Raw genomic sequence first — 24,178 nt, forward strand, 5'->3', positions numbered from 1 at the left:
TTGTTCTGTGATTGTTTTTTTTTTTAAAGGTGACCCCATGGGTACACATACAGTATTATGACAAACAACAATCTGACAAACACTCTGATTCCTGTCCCTCAAGGTACATTATACACTAATGTATCCCGAGGGATTGTAATTTTTTTTACTGTTTTTTATTTATGTACCCATCCATGTCCAAGAAGGTTAGGTGATGGCACCAACTATTCTACACTCCACATACTTAAAAGTCTTTTTAAATCCGTGTAACCTTAACTGAGCACCAAACCTTGCTTGCCCATATGTAAGTATCATAGTGTATAAATAACAACTGTCTAACCCAGGTAACATTTCCTGCAGGTATCAGCAAACCTAATATAATGCATTTAAATGCCATGACAGGAACAATTCGTTTTTATTTTCGGATTAAGAGCAAATTATTTGGAACGTGAAGCAATGTATTGCTAATTTTTTATCAGAACTCCTTTGCAAATGGATATGGATTCATTTTGGTAAGTTTTATATGAAAGCATATTGCCTTCAGTGATGCAGTTTTCTGGGATACGAGCCGGGAATAAAACAGATTATGGCAGCCAAGTTTTCTGGAGTTGCTGGATAAATTACACCTAGATATACCACTACAAATGAAGTTGCAAAGATGAATAAATAAGACATGGCTAGCGCAGTACTGTTTGAGGTCATTTTTTAATCCCAAAATGCTCTATGCTGGTTAGGGGGTAACTGTCTGATACAAGTATTTCACAGTGTTGTCAGCAAAATATTTGGTACCTCTAATACTGACAACCAGTTTCTCAATTATAACCACTATACTGTATTTTCGCTAAATGCGTGTTGTTAAGACCATCGATTAAGAACCTTGGGGTCGCACTAAGCAGTTATTTGATTATTATTTATTGCCACCGAAGGAGCTTATATATGCAATAAATCACACTGAAAAAGAGCACACACTCTCCAGCAGGTGTGAAAGTGATTTCTTCAGGGTACCATCCAGCTGCGACCCTCTTCATGTGTGACGCTCCCTCTCATGAGAGCTGCAGAGAACAGGCAGCTCACTGGCTTGTGACTCCTCTTTATTGTGTCGCAGACATTAGCTATCTGTTTACATGTGTAGTCATTCAACAGGCAATTTCAAATGCACATTGTTTATAGATCTTCCTTCAATCTCTCTCGCTGTCTCCCAGGTGAGAATAAGGGGGAGTTTATTGGATTTCACCCTCTATTGCCTCCCCCTGCTCTCTCCATACATGTTCATTAAACGTTTCACTCAATTGGCTGAGATTGGTTGCCATATCTGATATTGAGTGAGCATGGCGCCCTCCTCAGGCTCGATTCATGTCCACTTTCCAGCACATCTTCAATCATACACAATTGCATTCTCGCTTTCCTCTTATCTCTCCCGCCAGCATTCTGGGATGCCCCATCGCCAGAAAACGGCGAGTTGTGGAGACAGAGCAGGAACAAGAAACAGAGCGGCCAGCTTCCAAGAGGAAGTCTCACCCCCTGAAACTGGCCTTGGATGAAGGCTTTAGCGCAGAAAGCGATGCCAGCAGTGAAACTGAGGGAGACAGCGAGCAGGATGGCGAGAACAGAAGCAAGAGCAAGGAGGATGAGGATCATGTGGATGCCATTGCAGAGGAAGAGAAGATTGTGGAAGACCTTGCACATGGACAGACAAATGGACAGAGTGAGGAAACACTGAGTCAACCAAAAGATGAAGAACAGTGGGAAGAAGCAGCAAATCAGATGGACTTAGGTAAGTCTATGTTTACACTCAGTTTTATCAGAATAACAAATTTAGGTTAGCTTGAATTAACTAGCATAATAATTGGCATGTAGTTTCCCACAATTCTATTGAGGAAAAGCAAAATAGAAAATGGATTGTCATGGATGTAATAGCGTATTTGTCACATCCTACATCCAAAGTATCAGGCTCGAGCTTTTAAAATCTTAGATGTTACTGTTGTCATCATCTGAGGTATTTCTCCTCCCATAGCTGCAATTATTCTCTTGTTAGTAAATAGAACTGTATTTCATTTGCACACGCGGCACACTGAACTGTCTTTGTTTTCACAGAAGAAGAGTGTGTCATCATCGAGCCCCCCATTACACCGGAGCGTCACTCTCCTTCTGAAGAAGTGGCCAACTCTCTCCTCCACCTTGGCCAAGTCCCTGCTACCGGTAACGACTGCGACACTCCAACTGTGGCCGCCCCACAGCCGGTTGCTATGGAGACTAAGAGGAATGTTACAGTGGCAGTTCAACACGGCGAAAAAGTCGACGAGGAAGAAGATGGAAAAATAGCTGAGGCAGAGGAAGACGTATCAAGCAGAGGTCAAGACATGCAAGAGAAGACTGAAGGAGCAGAGGGGGAGTTGGTGGCTGACCGAGGAGAGCGCGGAACTCTCACCGAGGAGGTCCACCATGAAGCCACAGCAGATGAGGAGGCGACAGCAGAGCTAGCACAACGGAGAAAGGACACAGCAGAAGAGGAGGAGAAGGATGAGGAGGTGAACCCTAATGTGCCAACTGCTGTCCGCACCATCACCAGCACCACAGCAGCTCAGGGACCACATATCAAGAAAGAAGACCACAGGGTTAGTCCTCTGGAGGACTATAACACACTTGAGAACTACAGTGTGACTAGAGCCGGTCCACTTGACAACTATGATTCCCACAAAACACTTAATAACTATAAGACCTGCCTTCCTTTAAACTACATCTCCCACATGGCCAGTCCACTTGAAAAGTACTCACCAAATGCCAGATGCGATAACTTTAAAATCCACAAAGTCTCGCCCTCTCCCTCGCCCGATATTATAGAAGTGCATTCTGACAAGTCCGATGAGAAAGACTTTGATGATGCGGATGGTGATGATGAACGTGATGACGAGGACAGCCTCTCCCAACGCTCCACTGTCACAGACGAGTCCGAAATGTTTGACATGGCCCGAGGGAACCTTGGCCTCCTTGAGCAAGCCATCGCCCTCAAAGCAGAGCAGGTGAAGCCGGCTGGGCCCAGGGAGCTGCTGAGTGTACCCGATATACAGCACCACAGATACTTCACTGTGGAAGACCGGCCCAAGCACCTGGAGGTCATCAGAAAGAGTTACTTCAAAGGTAAGACACAGTGCACATAAAAAGTAGGAACTTACTAAGCCATATTGTGACGGTTGTGATCATTGGCTTTTCGCAAAAAAATATGTATTCGATAGAACCTGACTAATTTTTTTCAATACTTTTATGAGTAAGTATGAGCAAACAGTTGACAGTGCGTTTGTTGGCATATTTAGTCTGAAAAATACAAAACTGTAGGCTCTAGGCTCTATCTCTGCAGACAGGCATGTGTGACCTCATGTTGGTTGTTTTGCAGCTGAGCACAGGATGGCAGGTCTGCGAATTAGCAGGCTGCGCTACTGTGAGTGTGGTCACAACCAGCTTCAATCATGGCCAAAGAAAGACTTTCATTACATTTAAATTTACCCACTAGTCACGCATTAGCGTTGAGACATGGCAGAAGCACTTCTGCACCGTGCTGACACTTGGACATAGCTCATCACCCCTGATCGTTTGTGTGAGCACCTCCATAGCTCTGCCACTCTGTTTTCTGACTTTGTGACATTAGCATTCCGAGCCATGATTGGTCATTACCTGAACCTTGAGCAACCGTGGCCATTTTCATTCAACACCAAGTGGCAAAATGGCCACGCCCTGAGATGGATAAAAAAAGATAGTTGTTGCTGCTTAATCCCACATGTTGCTTCTTAATTCATATTCAGCAAACACAATATGAATCAGAATGCAATATTTGCATTGTTGAGCCATGTAATATTATAAGGAAAATTATTAGGTTGACATTCTCTTTAAAAGATCGCCGTTCTGTCTGTTTTCAGACTGTATATCATGCATCGTGGTATCTTGACATAGAGTGTTCTGGCCAGTGGACCACTTTGTTTTGTGAGTCAAAATTGAAAGCGAGAGCAAACCTCATACACGTATACGCCACCAATGGCATGAAGAGGGAATAAAAAGGAGAACGGCAGACCCTGATGCATAGTCAGCTGTACATGTAACAGCTCAAACACACAAATGCAGTAAGAAAACACTCTAAAGGACCTGAAAGTTTAAAAAATGTGATTTTACATGATACAGGCTCCTTAATTCATTTCATTTGGGAATGTCATAGAATGACTTGATTGATCGTTGTGAATTTTGGGCAACCGTTTGTTTGATTTTTGATCCTAAACAGCAGTACGCTATACAAAAAATATGATTGCAAGATTTGTGATTTGAGATTAGAGATTCTATTCAACAAAAGTGCACCAGTAGCATCATCTGTGCCATCTGAACTTGAGGCGTGACAATGAATCGAAAAGCCTGCTTGAGCTGAACAACCTCGTTGCATGAGGAGAATAAGACAGGAGCAGGGTTAGGACAGGCACAGCACATTAGCTAGGCCCCAACACAGATTGTTTGTTTGCAACTGATTGAGGCTTCTCTTTTTCAGCTGGCACACTGTTCCTACGTCACACTCTTCCAACTATCAGCAGTAGTGCTATTACATGCCTGCTAGTGTTGCCCTCTCCTTGGCCTCCCCTCCCTCCTGTGGTGACGTTCTTGTATGGCTCAACCTTAATTAGGATATGCATGTCTCATTAACATTCAATTTGAAGGCCAATAGAGTATCACATCACTCTTTTCTGCTCTTTCGCTCCGCCGATGGTGCTGCGCTGCTTACCTTCACTGTCAGGAAATGAAATGCACTTTCCTAATTTTGTATGCCGTGTTTGTGAAGAGAATGCTGCATTCTCAACACACTGTATTAGGTACAGTATGTCTGAACTGTGTTGTGAGATCTAAAACCAGAGATGAATCATAGACAAATAATTCTGATAAAGCTCTCGTCTGTTTAAGTGTCAGAGATGTACTTCATTTATTATAAACGTATTCCTATGCAAATGAATACTTTTACGTTTGTTGGTAAAATAGTTTTTTTTTTTGCGAGTGGGAAAATCTTAGGGTCGTATGAGGCAAAGCAGTTTTACGCCACTGCAAATTATATTACTATATATGAATGCTGCTGGCATTTATTTGTATCATATCCTATCATATTGTATCATTGGCATTTTAAAATATAGCATTAGTGGATCCAGCTCATGTTTTGGGGAAATGTTCACGCGGGTTGACCAACCTTGATCCAATCATTTAACATCATACTGTATTTCAAACATTTGAAAGACAGTATCAGTATGTTATTGAAGACAATAAAATATCAAATTACCTGAAAACAGATAGTATACACAAAGCAAGAAGAAGAACAGATCCAGATGGTGCCTTTGCACAGTCAAAACACAAAATACAGTAGTGTATGTCTAGATTTCATGCTCAGCCAAGCAGACTGTCTGATGGCGTTAACCACTTGCTTTTGTCCTCGTTTTTCATTCCATCCTCCTTTTTGTTCCGCCTGTCTCTCTTCTCCCTCTAACCTACACATCATCTGTCTATCTAGAGAGTATTCGGCCAGAGAAGAGAGAAATCAAGTGTCCCACCCCAGGGTGTGACGGGACAGGTCATGTGACCGGCCTATACCCCCACCACCGTAGCCTTTCGGGCTGCCCTCACAAGGACAGGATTCCCCCAGAGAGTGAGTTTCTTTCTAGATGAAATTTAACATACAGAAGAGGGAGCAGTCAAAAGCAGTTGATGGAAACCTACAATTCTTGATGGTGGCTCAAAATTGCATTTGCAGAGGTGGTTTATTCCTGGTTTCAAAACCTTGTGTCCTGTGTGTCCCAGCTTAAAAGGTTGCTTTGGGATCCTAAGCATTAGACTGATGGATCATTCACATACTAGCAGCGTTCGTAATTGAGCAGACTGTTGAGATTGACATCCAGGGTTGGTAGGGTTATTTTAAAAATGTATTCTTCTACAGAAAAATGTAGCTAGTGAGGAAATCCAAATAAAAGGCATCTAACCTAATTACGTTCGTGTTCTTTTAGATTGTCCCAATAACAACAATGCTAAAATAATGAATAAATGAGCGTTTACAAATGTATTCAATGGCCTTTTGGGTCTTATTAATACCCATGTTTTTTTTTTTAATAGGGGTAGAAGCCAGAGCACCCTGTCTTCTCATGCAAAACACAAGAACTGTGGAGCTAACCACTTGTTTGCCGTGATACAGATAAATGGATGTGGAAAATGAAAATATTATCTTAGAAGTTGATGGCCGAGTGTGAGCCTTCTAACCTGATTATGTATAACTGTTCCCAAGCCTACTGACAACTGTGCATGGCTGTAACAAGTGCTTTTGATAGCTCCGAAAGTAGCCATGTTTTTATCTATCTATCTATCTATCTATCTATCTATCTATCTATCTATCTATCTATCTATCTATCTATCTATCTATCTATCTAGCTAGCTAGCTAGCTAGCTAGCTAGCTAGCTAGCTTTATATATATATATATATATATATATATATATATATATATATATATATATATATATATATATATATATATATATGTGTGTGTGTGTGTGTGTGTGTGTATACATACACATAAACACACAATATGTACAAATGATTATATTTATGTACAAATATATATAAATAAATGATATTTATAGATCAGTATGGAATATATATTTTCCTGCACATGTATGTGTGCGTGTGTGTGTGTAGAGAAAGAGAGAGGCAGAAAAAGAGCGAGCGAGCTATGTCTTCCATTTGCCATTTTCCTCCATTATGCATATCTGCTCATGTCTCTTCAGTTCTGGCCATGCATGAGAATGTGCTGAAGTGCCCAACTCCCGGCTGCACCGGTCAGGGCCATGTCAACAGCAACCGCAACACCCACCGCAGGTATGCATACATAACGGCATCGTATATGTGCTTACAGCTGTGTTTGTTAGACATAAGGCAGGGATTTCTTCCTTTTTCTTGTTTGCAAGCTCATATATTTATGTATGCTGGACAGCAGTTGTGTCAATCTACATCAGTGTGGTGCGGATTTACATGGTCAGCGTTCTCTCGCTAAACACGAATTTTTCTCCTCCCCCAACCCCAAGTCTTTCAGGATGTCCCATTGCAGCGGCGGAGAAGCTGTCCAAGAGCCAAGAAAAGCAGCTATCGCAGCCTGGCAGTGACCTTCTCAAAGGAAGTCCCAATGACAGAGTGCTCAGGTGTGTGGGGAAAAATCTCACTTCACCTGGTCAAGCTCATCACATTAATTGATGTAGTTGTCTGTAAAGTGGCTTCAAATGTGCTGGTGTCTTGACTGTCTCATGTATTCAATAACTAGTTAAATACACAAAGTAGTAATGCTTTATTTATACGCATTTTTTTGCTTGAGGTAACAATTATATGCAATCAAAGGTTTATATGTAAATAAGTAGAGCAGAGCCCAGCTATCCAATCAGTTTGTAATAGAATTCAGTACAAGAGCATTATCAAAAATGTAACCTTTACTCCCCTTTAATTAAAATTCTGTGTTCCTATTCACTAGGGTTACAACACTGCTTCATATTCATGAGTTCTAAAAAAAAAAAAAAAAAAAAAGGCCTCTTTCTTCTTTCTTACACTACAAATACAATGATAAAATACGACATATCTGGCAATGTTAATCAAAACTGTGCAATTCTATTTGGGTAATAGCAGGAATGTTCATCTAGTGGCTATCAGGACATCGGTTGCCAGGATCCTTATGAGCTTAGGACCTGGCTTGTGGTTAGTTGAATTCACAAAACTCTTGAAGCATGTGCTAGGGTGGTCTAATCATTAGTGCCACTGTGTTAACACGGACATCTCTTTCTCACCGTTAATCTCCCCAGCTGGCCAGGCACACTCATTATGGCCAAAAGAATGATGATTAGCATAAATGAGACATCTGTATTATGTTAAGTCTGTGCTCTTCCTCATTGGTATTTTAATTAATATTGCAAGAAAGATGCTAATTATTCCAGCTACAGGGGCATTGTTGAGGGTCACATTAAAGTTGATTCTTCACTTGGCGAGAAGACAGCTGAGACATGTGCGTTGCAGGGACCTGAAGCGATCAACATTCAAGCCATGTTCCAATAGAGCTCATGTTAATGTATATAAATAAAAAAAGAAGACATCAAACCCCCTCTTCCAAATGCTCTTGTAAAACTGTCTTGTTAGGCCATCGCTTTATTTGCATTCTCTATGAGGACCTTTCTGACAAGATTGTGACTTCAGGCTAGCTGTTGTAGCTTATTATTAATTAGCTGTGATGGAAGACCATGGACTATATGTGATGCAGAGGAGGAGGAAAAGGGGGCTGGGCCAAAGGCAGTGGGGAACTCCCAGATAAGGAGGGGGATGGAGGAAAAGAAAGCAAATGCTGAGGAAGGTGACCCCACCCTTACGCTGCCTGCCTTTCTTACCACTCCCCCTTCTGTTTTTCCTCAGCCTCCTCTTTTCTTTTGCTGTCTTTCATCACCCTTCTACCTCGTTCGGCTCTATCAGTGGATTTCCGCCAACAGGTCTGACAAAAGCGCTGGCTCTTTAGGAAAACGAGAGGGCTTAAAGCTCATAAATTCCATGCTGTACAACATGCAAATGTGCCCTCTGCTGATAAGAGAGCTTTTAATCCAGCAGCACTCTTGCTAAGTACACTGTTGCCCCTATCTTCCCTCTCTCGCTGTCACGCCGTACCTCCCTCTCTTATTCTCTCATTTGTTTTTTTTGTGTGTGTATGTGTGTGCTGATTCTGTGATCCTTTACTCCAATTTCTCCTCTATTCTCCCGTTAGTGTTTTACCCTGACACGAGATCCTTGTCGTCCTCTCAGGCCCATGTGCTTCGTAAAACAACTGGAGATGCCCCAGTATGGTAGCTACAGGCCAAACATGGCGCCGACCACGCCCCGGGCCAACCTGGCCAAGGAGCTGGAGAAGTACTCCAAGGTGTCCTTCGATTATGCAAGCTTTGATGCTCAAGTGTTCGGGAAGCGTATGCTTGCGCCAAAGATGCCCACCAGCGAAACCTCACCCAAAGCCTTCAAAAGTAAGGGAGGAGGAGGGGGCACTCAACACTTATAACATACAAAAGCTGTACAGTGTTTTCTCACAATAACACAATTCGCCTTTCGCGGCTTTGCTATTTCATGGATTTTGTTTGTTTGTTTGTTTTTATGCCTATTTTCTATTAAGATATAAGAATGTTTAAACTGTGTTTGGTGAAGGGTGTTATATACCTAAATCATTGATAATAAATGAATTAAAAAAACACAATTTACAAATAAATAAAGGCATAAACAAACAGAGACAGTGAACATAAAATACAGAGATTAACAAAGGCATAAACAAAAACAGAGACAGTGAACATAAAATACAGAATTAACAACAGACTAGATAAATAAGCTCAACTTCTCAAACAAATACACTCTTGAAGTAGATTTGTGATCATAAACTAAATACAAAAAAATATTATATATATATATATATATATATATATATATATATATATATATATATATATATATATATATATATATATATATATATATAAAATGAATAACAAAAAAATCAATCTCTACCTCACAGTTTGCAGGTATGTTTTGGAACATAACCCTAACGATAAACGTAGGAACACTCTTTAAACCAGAGTTGCAATAATTAATCAGTAAACATTTTTAATAATCATTAAACATTTGCTCTTACTAACGAAAAAAAATCTCAACATTTGTGCTCTTTTTCTGACATTACAGACCAAAACAGTAACTGAGTTCTAATTCATATATGTTTTGTATTTTTTGCACATTTTAAAATGTCCTGTGTTTGAATAAACAAATGAAAATTATAACGTGTTTTGATCCGGTTCATCAATTGATGGACAAAATAATCGACATTAACCAACTATGAAAGTAATGTTTGGTGGCAGCCCCAATTTGAACATTAACACTTGTGGTTATTTATTGCTCAAATTGTATCCGCCTTGGTGACGACATGATAAGATAGTAGATTCCTCTTGATACACGTCTTTTTCTTTTCTTTTTTTTTTTCTTTAGCAGGTAAGCCCTCATTCCCTAAATCGTCATCACCCAGCCTGAGCCTCCACGGTTATGGGAAACCTCCCTCCTTGGCCTATGACTACTCCCATGATGCTGAAGCCGCCCACATGGCTGCCACCGCCATCCTCAACCTGTCTACACGTTGCTGGGAGAAACCTGAGAACCTTAGCACCAAACCGCAAACCAAGGTAAGCCTTCTGACCTACTTCTTGGGAGATTATTTACAAGATATGTCATCATTGTAAAGATAACTCCTTTTATCTCTCCGTAAATCTCAGCAATGACTACTAGTGCATTGTATATGAGACATAGCGGGGCACGACAATCTCCCTTCTTTTCTTCATGTTTCTGCCGTCCCACCAGTTGTGTCTTATAAAATCGGGCACTGACTCACAGCAACAGCGGTGGTTGAGATACACTTGCATCACCTATGCCGCTCTCTTTCATCCTTACATCCCACACGCTTCTCTCGTTGCTGTCGAATTTGGCCCAGAGCCAGTTCCGTGGATTACTTTCTTTCCACCACCAGGTAGTCTTTTTGTGGAATAATCTGGAGTGCAGATCGTCCACTCTCTCTGTGCTGGCCAGTCATTCATTTTCTTTGTTCCCCAATGCTTTTCATTGGTTCTCAACATTACGCTCTTGTTTGCTATAATCAATGTTTGCCCCCGTGTTTATCCTCTCTGAGCACACAGGAGGTGTAATTGGAATGTCACTTTATTATTTCTATATAGTGATGCAGTTTTCCTTCACAACTTCATTGTTCTTCCATTACCTGTCTTGGTTTGAGCAGGATGTCTTAGGCACACAATTGTAGAATGGTGAATAGCTAAGGATACTGCAGTTCCAACTGTTGTGGTCTCAGTGTCATGTGACCTAAGCTCTGTATGTAGTACAATGGCTCACATCAGCAAGGGCTGATCTGGAATCAGACTTTGCACCAGTTAAAAATCAATAATGGAACAGTGAGCACACCGACATGGGGCATTTCTGGGAACGGTTCCCATTTCTGCTCCTGTTCCATCCTTTTTTTTTTTTTTTTGTCCAGTAGTCAGACCATATTGTCTGTGCATTACAATTTTAGATGAAATCAAACAAAATAACGAGGTGCATCTCATCTCTTCACTTACTAGAACTGAACACAGAAGAAAGACAGTCCCTAGTGTCACTGACTATATATTCTATCATTTGAATAAAACGAGCACCTTTTAAAATTTAAAGTACCTTCATATAAGAATCAATCATAGTCAACTACATGATATATTTTATATTTGTCATTGACGAATACATGCTTGGTCTTGAAAATTTTCCCCAGGAAATGGACATAGAGGTAGATGAGAATGGTACTCTGGACCTGAGTATGAAGAAGCCCATCAAACATGAAGGCAGTCTCTCTGGCACCAGCCCAGGAGTCCGCTCCCCAGACCCTTCTTCTTCCTCATCTTCCTCGCTGCATCATGGGGGAAGCAGTGGGATGACATCGCCAAACCTACAGAGCTATAAGCAGGAGGAGTGGGACGGTCCTCTAGATTTCACCAAACACAGCCGCCAAAGGGAGGAGGAAATGGACGAGGTCAGTAAGTTGCTACTGTGCAAACATACATACACGTGTGTGTGTGTGTGTGTGTGTGTGTGTGTGTGTATATATATATATATATATATATATATATATATATATATATATATATATATATATATATATATATATATGCACACACACACAGACACATACACATACTGTATATTGTTTTTTTTAATATTTTTTATAGTATATAGAAAGATATCTGAGAAAATAACTCAGCTTGTTTATTTCCTGTCATCTATGTCACAGAAAGAGTTACTGCTCAGTTAAAACATTGCACTAAGTAACAGAGGTGGTGTGTCAGGTGCATTGCACCATCCTTCCAGCATGCTAATCCCTTCTGCTTTGAAATTTTTCAAAAGACATGTAAAGGGACTGATTTTTAATGACAATAGTGTGCATTGAGAAAAAAATCATTTTGCCCAACAAAGTTTTTCAACTCAAAACAGAAAACAGGCACACAGTAATTCGAAGACTGACACAAGTGTATAAAATAAAAATGTTGCTTTGCAAGGTAACATTTACATAGATGATACAGGAATCTCATTTTAAAATCTCACATTGCCATCTGGCCATTTCCATATAAATTATGGCTAGACAAATCAGCCTCCTTTACCAGACCTAAATGTGTTCATAGTGAGAAGTGATAGTGGTCACTGCCATTAGCAGTCAGGGTCTAGTTTAGCATGAACATGGCTATCAAAACCTGAGAATAAGTATACATAAAAATAAGTCATGTAAGTCAAAATGAGTATTGAGCACTGACTTTTCCCAGTTGATGCCTAACTGGCAACGTCATTGGATTTATAATGATCTGATGGACTCCTAATGGATTTGACTAACAGGAGCATTTGTCCACTCACTAGCCAAGTGCATGACTTTTCCCATCGTTTCTATTTCCTGAATGTATTGAAATATTTTGATAGAAACTTATCATGAAAAAAAGAGTACACCTCTAGCCACACAAAACAAAAACAAGGATGACTCAGGTAATGACTGGCCTAATTAAATTTGAGTTTGACATTTTCCAGATGGATCACGCCGGACAGTCATATATGTCATCCGACCCAGAGGACAGTGACATGATGCAGGACTTAATGGAGGACAGGAAGTACCCCGGAGAAGTCACAACTCCAAATTTCAAGGTCAAGTTCCAGCCCAAGGACAGCAAGAAAGAGCTGCTCTCGTAAGTATCAAAGTGACCAAGAGTCCCAACAGTAAATCAGGTGCTTTCCAAGTCAGGCTACGTTTACTGTAGACACACTCGATTCTGTTCTTAAAAATGACTAAAGCGGTTTCTTTTCTCTTTTTCTTTTTGTTTTGCTTTTCCTATTTCTTTCTGTCCAGATGTCCGACACCTGGGTGTGATGGCAGCGGCCACATCACCGGGAACTATGCATCTCATCGCAGGTACACATCAGTTTAGTGGACACTGTTTTTTTCTGTCTTATTTTGTAATGAATACAACTGATGAGGCACATTACAGCATTTTTCAATTATTCATAAAATGTGATACGAATACCACTGTTAGTAACTGGACCCCATCTGAAAGAATATCTGATGTAAAAACAAACAACAGTTACAACAATACAATCTCAAAGCTATGATGCGCAGAGCATATTTAAACCTTTCTTTTTTTGGGCCATTTTAAACTTCCCCTGTTAACTGTAGCAGGCGGCTTGGTGGAGCAGTGGTTAGCACGTCCGCCTCACAGTTCAGAGACCCAAGTTCAAATCCAACTCACTCCTTGTGTGAAGTTTGCATGTTCTCCCTGAGCCGGCGTGGCTTCTCACCAGGCGCATCCCACACTCCAAAAACATACATGGCAGGTGTATTGGACAAACTAAATTGTTTTTAGGTGTGATTGGGCGCGTGAATGTTTATTCGTCTCTGTGTGCCCAGCAACCAGTTCAGGGTGTCATCCATCTACTGCCCAAAGTCAGCTGGGATAGGCACCAGCAAGCCTGCAACCCTTGTGAGGATAAGCAGCTCTAGAAAATGGATCGATGTTAATTATAAGTAAATATTAGGGGTGTCTGATGAACACATTTTTTGCGATCAATTGATGATAATCATAGTTAAGGTGTTTTATTTTTTTAAAAGCAATTTCCAAAAATATCTCAAAATGTATGCTTTCTCTTCAGTGTAAAATTGATGCATTTCAATTACAATTTTAATCTAGAGACTAGTAGATTCGAAATTTTTCGGGGGAAGGTTTTTTTATTCATGCAGTGGTAAACGTTAAGGCTGGGATAAAACTGCAGTACATAATAGATGCGGGCACTGTTTTCCTGAAGTTAATGCACTAATCCAAATGTTATTTGAAGCCGCCATTCCAGAGGTAAGAGGTTCCACCAAGAGGCAAAGGCGGCCAGTGACACTTAGATATGCATCAGTGATTTACTTCTTGCCGCCTGTCCTCTTTTTTTTCCTAAATGACCTTGGTATGCCTTGCAATCTTGATTCCCCTTCACTCACATCTCTTTCCCTTCCTACCTTCTCTGTCTTCATCCTCTTCTTCTGCCTGTCCTTCACTCACTCTCCTCCCCCAACCGTCCCTTCAGTCTATCTGGGTGTCCTCTCGCTGATAAGAGCCTCCGGTCCCTCATGGCAGCACACACCCCTGAACTCAAGTATGTCTGCGCTACACCTTCACTGGCTTCTAGCGGCGCTGCTACTGACACCGACGCCACAAGGCTTTGATTCCGCTTATCTTTGGTGGTCCGCTGCTGCCTCTCGCTCAGTCTGGGCTTGGACTATCTTTGCTTTGATTCAGTTTGTGTCTCCGTCCGGTAAATGTTGAGCAAGTGGCTTGAAAAGACACAAAGATACACTGAAAACAATTTACAATAGCAGCCTGCCTCTCGTCATCACCTTTTCCGGCCGACGTCAATCAGTGTCGTCTTTGTCTCCTAGATGTCCCACCCCGGGGTGTGATGGCTCAGGTCATATCACGGGAAACTACGCCTCCCATAGAAGGTAACGCACAAAGAGAGAAAGGCTCATGCGACCACTTGCACAGACATTATCAAGCATACACACACACAGTCAGTCAGAGAGGCTCAGTGACAGTTTATAGCAGATTTAGACAGGGAGTACATACACACACTCGCACACGCATTTGTTTTTGTGGCACTTGAGTTGATTTGGTTTGTGACTTGGTTGAAGAACCTCTCAAAACATTCTTCTTTGCCTTTGTTGTCTCTCTTTATCAAGAAATCACTTGACCAGCCCTTTCTCAACCTTATGTTATCAACTCCATACTCTCTGTTTTCAGTCTCTCTGGGTGCCCGCGTGCCAAGAAAAGTGGAATTAAAACTCCTACCAAGGACAACCAGGAGGACTCGGAGCTTTTAAAGTTCGTAAAGAAAGCCTTAATGTCTGCTATTAGCAAGACTTACGTAAAATGCAGCGAAGGGAGAGCGAGGAAAGTCACTGTGAATCATATGCAGAGGTAGCGACCTGTCCACGTGACTTTATCAGTCAGGCCCTGATTCACGGGGGAAGTCATAGAGCTGCACATAGTGACTGTGAAAGTCAAGTAACGTAGAGCAGATTGTCAATACAGATGAACCTCATGAGCTTCCCGTTGCATTTGCGCACAAAACGATAATGTCAACGTGACGATGAGTAGCTCATGGTTCCAGTAGTCTTACTGTTTGCATGATTTGATGTAAATGACTGAAGTGAGGATGTGTAATTTCTCTTTTTCAGTTAATGTTATGTAATTCTTCGTGTCTAACCTTTTTGCCCTTGCGTTTTTTTTGTTTTGTTTGTTTGTTTGTTTTTTGCTTTCTCAATGCTTTCTCCACACCCCTCTTTCTCTCTCTCTCTGGTGTTTCCTTTTTTTTTTTTTTTTTAATTTTCTCCCAGCAGGTGTCCTGTACCGGGTTGTGACAGCTTGGGACACATCAGCGGGAAGTACGCCACACATCGTAGTGCCTACGGGTGTCCACTTGCAGCCCGCAGGCAGAAGGAGGGTCTCTTGAACGGCACACCCTTCAACTGGAAGGCCTTCAAGGCGGAAGGACCAACATGTCCAACACCGGGATGTGACGGCTCTGGACACGCAAACGGCAGCTTCCTCACACACCGCAGGTAAGCTGCACTCTCAAATTCATCTTCCTCATGAGAAATTGCTGCTTCATTGTTCATTCAAATTGTTTGTTATGTTATGCTATGCTATGCTATACCATGATACGTTATGTTAAAACCCATTATTCAGCCTACAAAAAGTTTCAGTTTGAATCGTTTGTTTTTTTTTTTTGGTGGTGGTTTTTTTTTGTCATGTTTTTGATGGTGATTGAGAGTCTGTTTGCATCTGCATAATACAGAACTGTCTGATTTTGGTAAATGTGTGCAGCCTCTCAGGGTGCCCCAGGGCATTGTATGCCAAGAAAAAGCCCAAGTTTCCTTCAGAGGACTATCTTAGCACCAAGTTCAGAGCCAGTGATGGTGAGATATAACATGTAAAAATACATTTGACCAAAGGCCTACTTATGCATGAGTTTAAATCTGATCTGATTTTACCTGTTTAGTACTGGACAATGATGAGGACATCAAGCAGCTCAACAAAGAAATTAACGACCTCAACGAGTCCAACAATGAAATGGAGGCAGATGTAGTTAACTTGCAAACTCAGGTGAGTTTCAATGTTATTTAAAGGGATGCTTTTGTTTGTTTGTTTTCCCATTTTCAACCGGTAAATGTTAATATTTTGTCTATAATGTGCTCATTGGTTTTCATATACAATTAATACCTTTAAAAATACGTTTTGCCACTTGCTATCAACTAAAAAGGACACCACAGTTACACAAGTCTTAGGTAACAATCAATCGCGGCTCACCTGTTTAATGGGTTGGATCATGTGACGTTTGCAAGCTGAGCCTTGATTGGCATTTTCAGTCAAAAAAAGTGTTTATAAAAATATTAACTGTACATTTTGTACATGCAAAGTAATTTGGTTTACCATTTAATTATAAAAAAAAAAATACTGTTTAAAATTGCTTAGATAAGTAACATTACTTAAAGTTTATCCAATTTTACACAATAATAATGAGACTATGGCTTGTGTGTATATGCAAGTCTGCACTCGCAAATTAGACAAATCATACATTCCTATCCCCATCCTACCGGCACTGAGGTGCTAATCACAAACAAAAACAATAAACAAAAGAAAACATTATTACATTATTTACATGATTAAGTTTTGAATTTTAAAGAGAATGTTTTTTCCACAAAAAAACACTTATGGACCACAGCTGCTACTCTTTGTTGTTTAAATTCATTGAGATGCCAACCACTAGAAGACAGAAGACTTGATATTTCATTGGATGTCGTAAATCTAATTGACTTGATGATAATTAAGGTAAATATCAAAGTAGTTTCACCCCCATTTACATATTCTTCTTGATTGTTGATTTTTGCTTATTGCATAGATGGACATTTTTTCTATCTGAATTTGAAATAGCTAACTGCACTTAAATGCAGGATTATGATAAGTAGTAATCTAGCACCTGGTCGTATATTGGACATCACGGATTGTCCATGAGCAAATGTTAGACCACAACTGGTGCAATGAAGTTGAATGATTCAAACAGGGCTTTTTTCTTCAGATCACTTCTATGGAAAAGAATTTAAAGAATATCGAGCACGAGAACAAGATGATGGAGGAGCAGAATGAGACTCTTTTCATGGAGCTGTCCGGGCTGAGCCGGGCTCTGATCCGCAGCCTGGCCAACATCCGTGTGCCGCACATGGTGAGTTCTTGTCCGCACACACATGCACGTACACGCGCACACGCACACAAACACGCACCAGCACAGGCTTGAGCTCACAGGTTAGTAGAGGTAGACCCGGGGCCATTCGGGCAATCGCCTCTCAGTCTCAGTTGAGATCGGTTGTCATTTGCATCACAACAGGAGCCCATCACGGAGCAGAACTTCGACAGCTACGTGAGCACCTTGACAGACATGTACACCAACAAAGACTGCTTCCAGAGCCCTGAAAACAAGGCTCTACTGGAGAGCATCAACAAAGCTGTGAAGGGCATCAAAGTCTGAGGCACGCGCACACGGAAGAGCGAAGCCGTCCTCATGAGCGCGACAGAGTCACAGGGATATTGAAATACATCAAATAATATATAAATCAAAAACAACAAAAAGGGAATTCAGGTTATTTAAATAAATACAACCCAGGGAGCAAATCTATAAGCAGAAAGGACACGGACCAAAATCCCCACCATGCTGCTTCTGGGATCAGTGAAGACGGGAAGAGGAAGGAAATCCTCCGAGGCAAAATGGAGGGAAAAGAAAACCATAAGCTACTGTATTTGAGGCGCTCAGTATGCTGTATGGTTACTCAAATATCTCTTGTGTACTGAGATGTGTTTGAGAACAAGTTCACTGTTGCCCGGGTGTTTCTTTTCGTTTGTTGTTTTTTTGGTTGTTTGTTTTTGTTTTGTTTTTTGTTGTTGTTTTGTTTTTTTGTTTCTTTGCTTTGATACCTTGAAACAAAGGAGAATCTCGGAAAGAATGATGAGTGGGATATTAGTTCTGTAGCATTCACTGTGGCAAGTATGTGTGTTTTCACCAGCTAGCGCATACTTAAATACACACACACACATACACATAAAACCCAGCAATATGGAGCATGCACTAAATTCATTGTGTTTTTGCTTTGCGTTACCACCGAACCAAAGGAGTCAACGCGATGTTGATCCCATTTTGTGAAGGCAGTGAAGCGGGAAGCAGATCCAGGACCAAGTAAGGTCACGTTCTGTCTCCATGTGACAACTGATTGATTCCATGGTTGAAATAACAGCAGAAACAACTTTTGTTTCATTGTTTGAAAAAAAACAACAACATCAACAACAACAAATACGACACGTGCAGTCATAGTGCTTACATTTCAACTTTAGTCATATCAATAGTATTTATATCAACATAGGAATTGCACTTCATTTCATTGAATAGTTTTGTTGTCAAATAATTATTGTTATATATGAATTATTTAAAATTGTGAACTTAAATTGTAACTTATTGACATTTGTTGTTGAGGTTTATTTATTTGAAGCAATTTATTTATTGACTTGGACAAAAAAAAAAAAGCATCTTTACTGATTCATAATGGACGCGATTTGCAGATGTCTTACACCAATACTTTGAGAAACTTTATAGATAAATGACAAGGCATATTTTTTTTGTATTTTTTGAAACAAATGTTTTATAACAAAAACAGACACATTTTGCATATTGTTTTCAATTATTATTGTTTTTCCTCTTTTTTAAATGTTTTTTCTGGTACTGATATGTTTTCCGAAACACTACTGAAAAAAAATGAGAAAATGTGTATTTATTATTTATTTAATATCAAATGAATTGACTGATGGTTGTATATTTATTTTGTTATTTATGTGCGTGATGTGACGATGATGAGTCTGAGTAGTCTTAAAGTACTGATAATATTGAAATAAAGACAAAAAAGCAGCACAGGTATTGTTTGATTGCGTAGGTTTGCCAGCAGCTGATTCAAAAAACTGAAAGCAATCACTGTTGTGTTGCTGTTCTCTGTATTGTTTATGCCAGCTCATGTTTGCTTCTGTGACAAAAAAGAAAAACGAAACAAAAAGGTAACCTCCCCAAGCATTTTGTAGCATAACATAACACAACACATCCCAAACCTATATATATATATATATGCGCTTGCATAATGCATTGGAAACTTTATTTTGAATTATTTGTACCTGTTATTTCAGCTCTGTTGTTTTGGTTGCCTTTCATGTATACAAATACAAAGCAAACTGTAGGATGGCCTCCATATGACAAATATACATACACACCCTTGTAGCCTTACTGTAGATCTTTAATTTTTTGATGCACAAAGTGCCAGTAAAAGAAGAGGAAAAAACTCTTTATTTCCATAGTCTCGGCATTTTTGCAATGTTCCAATGTCCGGTCATGGGAAGACCACGGCATCAGAGTGGTGATTGTTTCAGATGCCTTTATTTCTCTGCCAAAATGGCCATAAGTACACTATATATTCACTCTGTATAAATAGATTTGAAAAATTATATATATATATATATATATAAATATATAAATATATACGAATATAAACATACATATATTTTTCCAGTGTAATTGTGGACTTGAGCTTCTACTCCTTGTCAAAGCATCACTCGCTATCTAGAAAAGAGATGCGAGGGCTGTTATCAAAAGGAGGCAGTTACACTAAGACCTGCTCAACTGTGGCTTTAAATACTACACTTGCTCGCGTTGAAGGCAATTAGGAAATGTTATATGTTACAGTATTCTAGAAAAGTGTTACCACTCCGCCCCGTTTTTTTTTTTTCCTCCAAAGAAGTTAAATACATCTACTGCCTGTATGTCGCAATGGGTCGAAAATTGATGCTAAATGTTTGGCTCTTTATTTCTAAGTGTCATGTAGGTTCCTATAGAACTAACGAAAAAACAGGAGAAAAAAATAGGGAGGTGGGTGTGACGATTGCTCTGAATAATGTTCTGCACATAGTGTTTGGCCATGTTGTGCAGTTATTGTATTTTTACTTGTCACCACCAGCTAGTCCACTTCAATGTTGAAACAAGCAAGTAGGAGACGTTTAGTGTTAACCCTGCCTTCTGAATGGTCTGTTGCAGCTTACTGTGGTGTACAGTATGATCCCTGTGTGTAACTGATGTCAAAGGCATGTCGTTAGTGTGCTTCTAGCCAATGTAGAATGAAACTCCTATGTGCACTTTCTGAAGAACTGTTGAAAATGCCAGCATTTGAACCCTTTTTGGTCCAAAAACAAGCCTCCTCCTTTATTCTGTGGCCTGCGCTGTCAGAAATATAGAAGGAAGCAAAAGTCTTTCTCAACCCCCCCAAATAAATAAATAAAGAGACTGGCTTCTAGCTGAGTTTGTCTCTCAGCAGTGACACCGCAGGTCAGCAGTCAGCTGAGGCCTGTGGCATTAAGCAAGAAGGCATTGTGTGTGTGGGAGTGGGAAATTGATTTGCCAGGCTGCACGATCTTTCTCTTTTGGAAATGTTTGTTGCATAAATATGAGTCCATCACTCTTAAGAATGTCACGCTTTTTCTGACCCGCCCTCCCAATCCCCCACCCCTCCTTCACGTCTTGTGTAATCTTACCTCGGGAAAGATGGTTTGGATGCATTTGGTTAACAAAATAGAGCATATCCTTTTTCTCACTCTCTCGAAATTGCACGAGAGCACCATTCAAGACTGTGAATATTTCCCCGACCCTTTTCATATGGCATGACCCTTTTTAAACCGCTTGATGAAATTGTCTACCACGGTATGTAAATGATTATCACAGAGGCCGTAAAAGCTTAACATTCTCAAAAAATGTGAGCCGCCGAAGCCTAAGGGTACTGTTTCTGTGCCCGCATATTGTATGTTGGCTTATTTACATTAACTTGGCCTGTGATGGAGTCATGAGTTGCATTATTGTCGTTACAAAAGTGGGAATGTGATTTAAAAACAAAGCGACCGGGGCCCACTATCCCCACCCCGCCTCCTCTCCACTACTTAATTTCTTTTTGGTGGATGCAGTGTCACTTTCAGGGAAGCCAGCCTGGCCCTAAATCCAGCAGCAAATTCAAAAATGAAATGAGAAGTGGGATTTGCTTGATGATTTTAGTTCAGGTTCTCATCACTCGCTGTGTGGAGGTACGGGAGCGAAACGACTAATAGTTTGTTTGGCACATTTCATCCAGCTGACTAAAACCAAAAGAGGCCCCCCAGGTCCCAAGTCCCCCACCCCGCTGTAGTTTCAAGATGTGTGGTCTTATCATGCGTGCCTTTCTCATGCCGCCCATTCGAAAATAATGGTATGTTTACACTGCTACACAGTTCAGACTGGATCTTTTTACTCGAGAGGGGTGTTCTAACAAACAGGCAAACCTTTTGTTCAGGCAAAAGAAACTGTGATCTCATCTGTCGATTCAGGTACCAAACTGCATGGACAGTTGCTGTGAAGGAATTACACACACGCACACACACACAAACACCCCTAGATACTGCATCAGTGTGCAGGGCATTATTTTCAAACAAGTGGATGTCTGTACATATTTCCATTAAGAGGAAACAGTGTTATAGTTGTTGTATGAAGACAAATGGTTGAAAATAGTTTCTGACAAAAGAAAATGCATCTGCAGCCAAGGCTTGTCCTGCTAGCACATTTTTACAGAGATGAGCTATTTTTACTGGTGATTTTCTAGGCATTGATATTGACATCCTTTTAAATAAGTGCAAAACTTCCAAACTTTCAAGCACTTCCACAATGATAGATTGTATGGTATTTTTGGTTACTTTTCTAGATGTGGTTGTTACTTTGCTATTGCACCGTTTTGTAAAGTGGGACAGGTCTTGGCTGAGTCCTTGGTGTCTTTTTTTCTTCATGGTTTTAGAAAGATGATTGATTTGTATTTATTTATTTATTTTTATGTGAGAATCTGTAGTTCGGCCGAATTTGTGGCTGTGTGTTTGTGTACTCGTGTACATGTTCCCGTGTCAGTGTTCTAACCCTGAGGAGTCGTGTCAGTTATTGTGGGCGTATGAATCATTTTAAATGTTCTCTATGAAACACAAATAAAGAATCATAGACAATGAAGAGTCTGCCCTTTCAGTGTTTCGTGAAGATTTGTGTTTGGTGAAAATTGATCGGTAAACACCATTACACGTGGCTTGAAATGTGCATGTGCGTACGTTTTACTGTGCGAGAAGAGCCACATAGAGTGGAAAGTGTTGTGTGGTCAAAAGCTGGTTCATTTGTAATCTTTTACCACAGTGGATGAGATAAAGTCCTTTTAGATTAAAATTTGCATGTTATAACAATCAAGTTGTCAACGATGACTAAGATCATTGTGAACAAGCGGTAGCCATATCTGTACGCTTTGCTCAACAAAGTGGGGCATCTGTTTGTTATTGGTTACGACATTCGCTGTAGATGCAGCGTTCATGTTGGATTGTACTGACCTCTAGTGGAAAAGAAAGTAAAGTTGTGTCTCGCGTGTACTGTCTGGTTTGTAATCGTTTACGTAAAGACTTTCAGCTACAATACATAGGCAATTCCCTTTCTTCTGACGAGTTCATGTGGACCTCTCAAATACAGTACGAACTAAGGCAGGGTTGAAAACGATGATCAATGACTTTGAATCGATTTTCCTTTCGGTGGTCCCTAATTGATTCATAACTTTATCTGTAACCCACCTAAAATGAATGGTTGCTAAACCTGTCTAATTTATGCCATGAGGTAATACCGCACAAGCTATCTCCCTTTATGGAGTTAAAATAACACTGTGGCAGGACGAAGAAACCACATGTTGTTGTGCTAGTGTACGTCTTTACTCTTCGCATGCCATCACAAAACTCTTACATCACTATCCAAATCAACAATGACAAAGCCAACAGGTTCAAAGCATCAAAGGTTCATTGCAACATGCCTACTGAGTGAGAGACATGGCCCTAGTTCCCGCCACAATATTTATCATGAAGTCCCTCATATCAATATATACCTCTGTGCTTGTTTGCCAGATAGCTTAGACAACAAAGTGTTGGCTTATAATATTCATCCTCTTGATGAATATGATGCGCCCAGTATGCGAAGGTTCTGCTTGAAAACATGCTAACGTGCTATAATAAGTTTGTTTGTTTGTTCGTTTTTGCTAAATTGCATGTGTTGGAATTTTATTTCTAAATCAACATGAACTCAAGTTAGTAATCTGACTCCAATTTGTGACTTTACCCAACTGCCACTCATCCAACAATTTGCGCGCTCGTTCTGCAATAGAAAGGTATCAGGAAGCCGGCATTTTCACACACGAGTGGATTCATTCCTAACACACAGCACCTGGGTCTCGGGTCCCTCTCAATACAGCTCTGTACTACGCCTCTGTTGCCACCAGCAGGCGTACTCTCCATCCGAGTTGCCCAGCAATGAGTTATACTACACAATATGCAAATGGCACATCAACAAAGGCATCCTGCCATTATTTTATTGGCTATGTGTATACTGCAGTTAACTTTAGCTTGCTTTCATTGGTCTTTCTTCCCCTGCAGAATCGCTTGCTTACTCCTTCTGGTTGTAGTTTTCCTCAAAGTTATTTTTCACCAGGTGCCAAGGTCATCTCGTCCCCGCGACTAGCACCGTTTGCTCTGAAACATTCCATTCTTACACTCCCTTACACCCCATATTGTTTTGTTCACTTTACAGTCTCACACTCTCATACACAGAATGTAGCAACATCTGATGAACTACTTTAAGCTCAAACTCTTATATTCCTTTACATGGTTAACAAATTTGTTCAACCCAATTGGAGTTCATAGAGTGTTTGATTCCATTTGGATATGCTGTGTCATTTATTGTGGAAAATGGGATGCTAATTGATGACTAGCATGAGGCTAATGTTAATCATGAGTGGTGGGTAATGGGTAACCTAAATTTGACGCTAGCTAAGCCAAAGAGTTATTGGTTGTGTTAGTTATTTCATTTTTCCAGTATAAAATCTATAAAGTTGTCCAGTACTCAGTTCAGCGAATATAA

General features: G+C 40.4%; 1 protein-coding gene across 1 annotated transcript in view; it reads left to right on the forward strand.

Moving 5' to 3' along the window:
* Positions 1–22,246, forward strand: part of LOC148427697 (myelin transcription factor 1-like) — a 33,960-nt gene extending 11,714 nt beyond the window's left edge. The window contains exons 6-23 of the mRNA XM_088437765.1: positions 1,404–1,753; positions 2,074–3,117; positions 5,507–5,641; positions 6,769–6,859; positions 7,066–7,179; positions 8,810–9,024; positions 10,028–10,218; positions 11,346–11,603; positions 12,644–12,798; positions 12,960–13,022; positions 14,177–14,245; positions 14,529–14,591; positions 14,890–14,970; positions 15,486–15,710; positions 15,976–16,067; positions 16,151–16,254; positions 17,228–17,371; positions 17,534–22,246. Of these exons, the coding sequence (XP_088293891.1) occupies positions 1,404–1,753; positions 2,074–3,117; positions 5,507–5,641; positions 6,769–6,859; positions 7,066–7,179; positions 8,810–9,024; positions 10,028–10,218; positions 11,346–11,603; positions 12,644–12,798; positions 12,960–13,022; positions 14,177–14,245; positions 14,529–14,591; positions 14,890–14,970; positions 15,486–15,710; positions 15,976–16,067; positions 16,151–16,254; positions 17,228–17,371; positions 17,534–17,674 (3,535 nt within the window). The 3' untranslated portion in view covers positions 17,675–22,246. The remainder of the gene's footprint in view (positions 1–1,403; positions 1,754–2,073; positions 3,118–5,506; positions 5,642–6,768; positions 6,860–7,065; positions 7,180–8,809; positions 9,025–10,027; positions 10,219–11,345; positions 11,604–12,643; positions 12,799–12,959; positions 13,023–14,176; positions 14,246–14,528; positions 14,592–14,889; positions 14,971–15,485; positions 15,711–15,975; positions 16,068–16,150; positions 16,255–17,227; positions 17,372–17,533) is intronic.
* The last annotated feature ends 1,932 nt before the right edge of the window (positions 22,247–24,178 follow it).

This window comes from Hippichthys cyanospilos, chromosome 2 (assembly GCF_059441005.1).
Source record: "Hippichthys cyanospilos isolate Australia breed blue-spotted pipefish chromosome 2, RoL_Hcya_1.0, whole genome shotgun sequence".
NCBI lineage: Eukaryota > Metazoa > Chordata > Actinopteri > Syngnathiformes > Syngnathidae > Hippichthys > Hippichthys cyanospilos.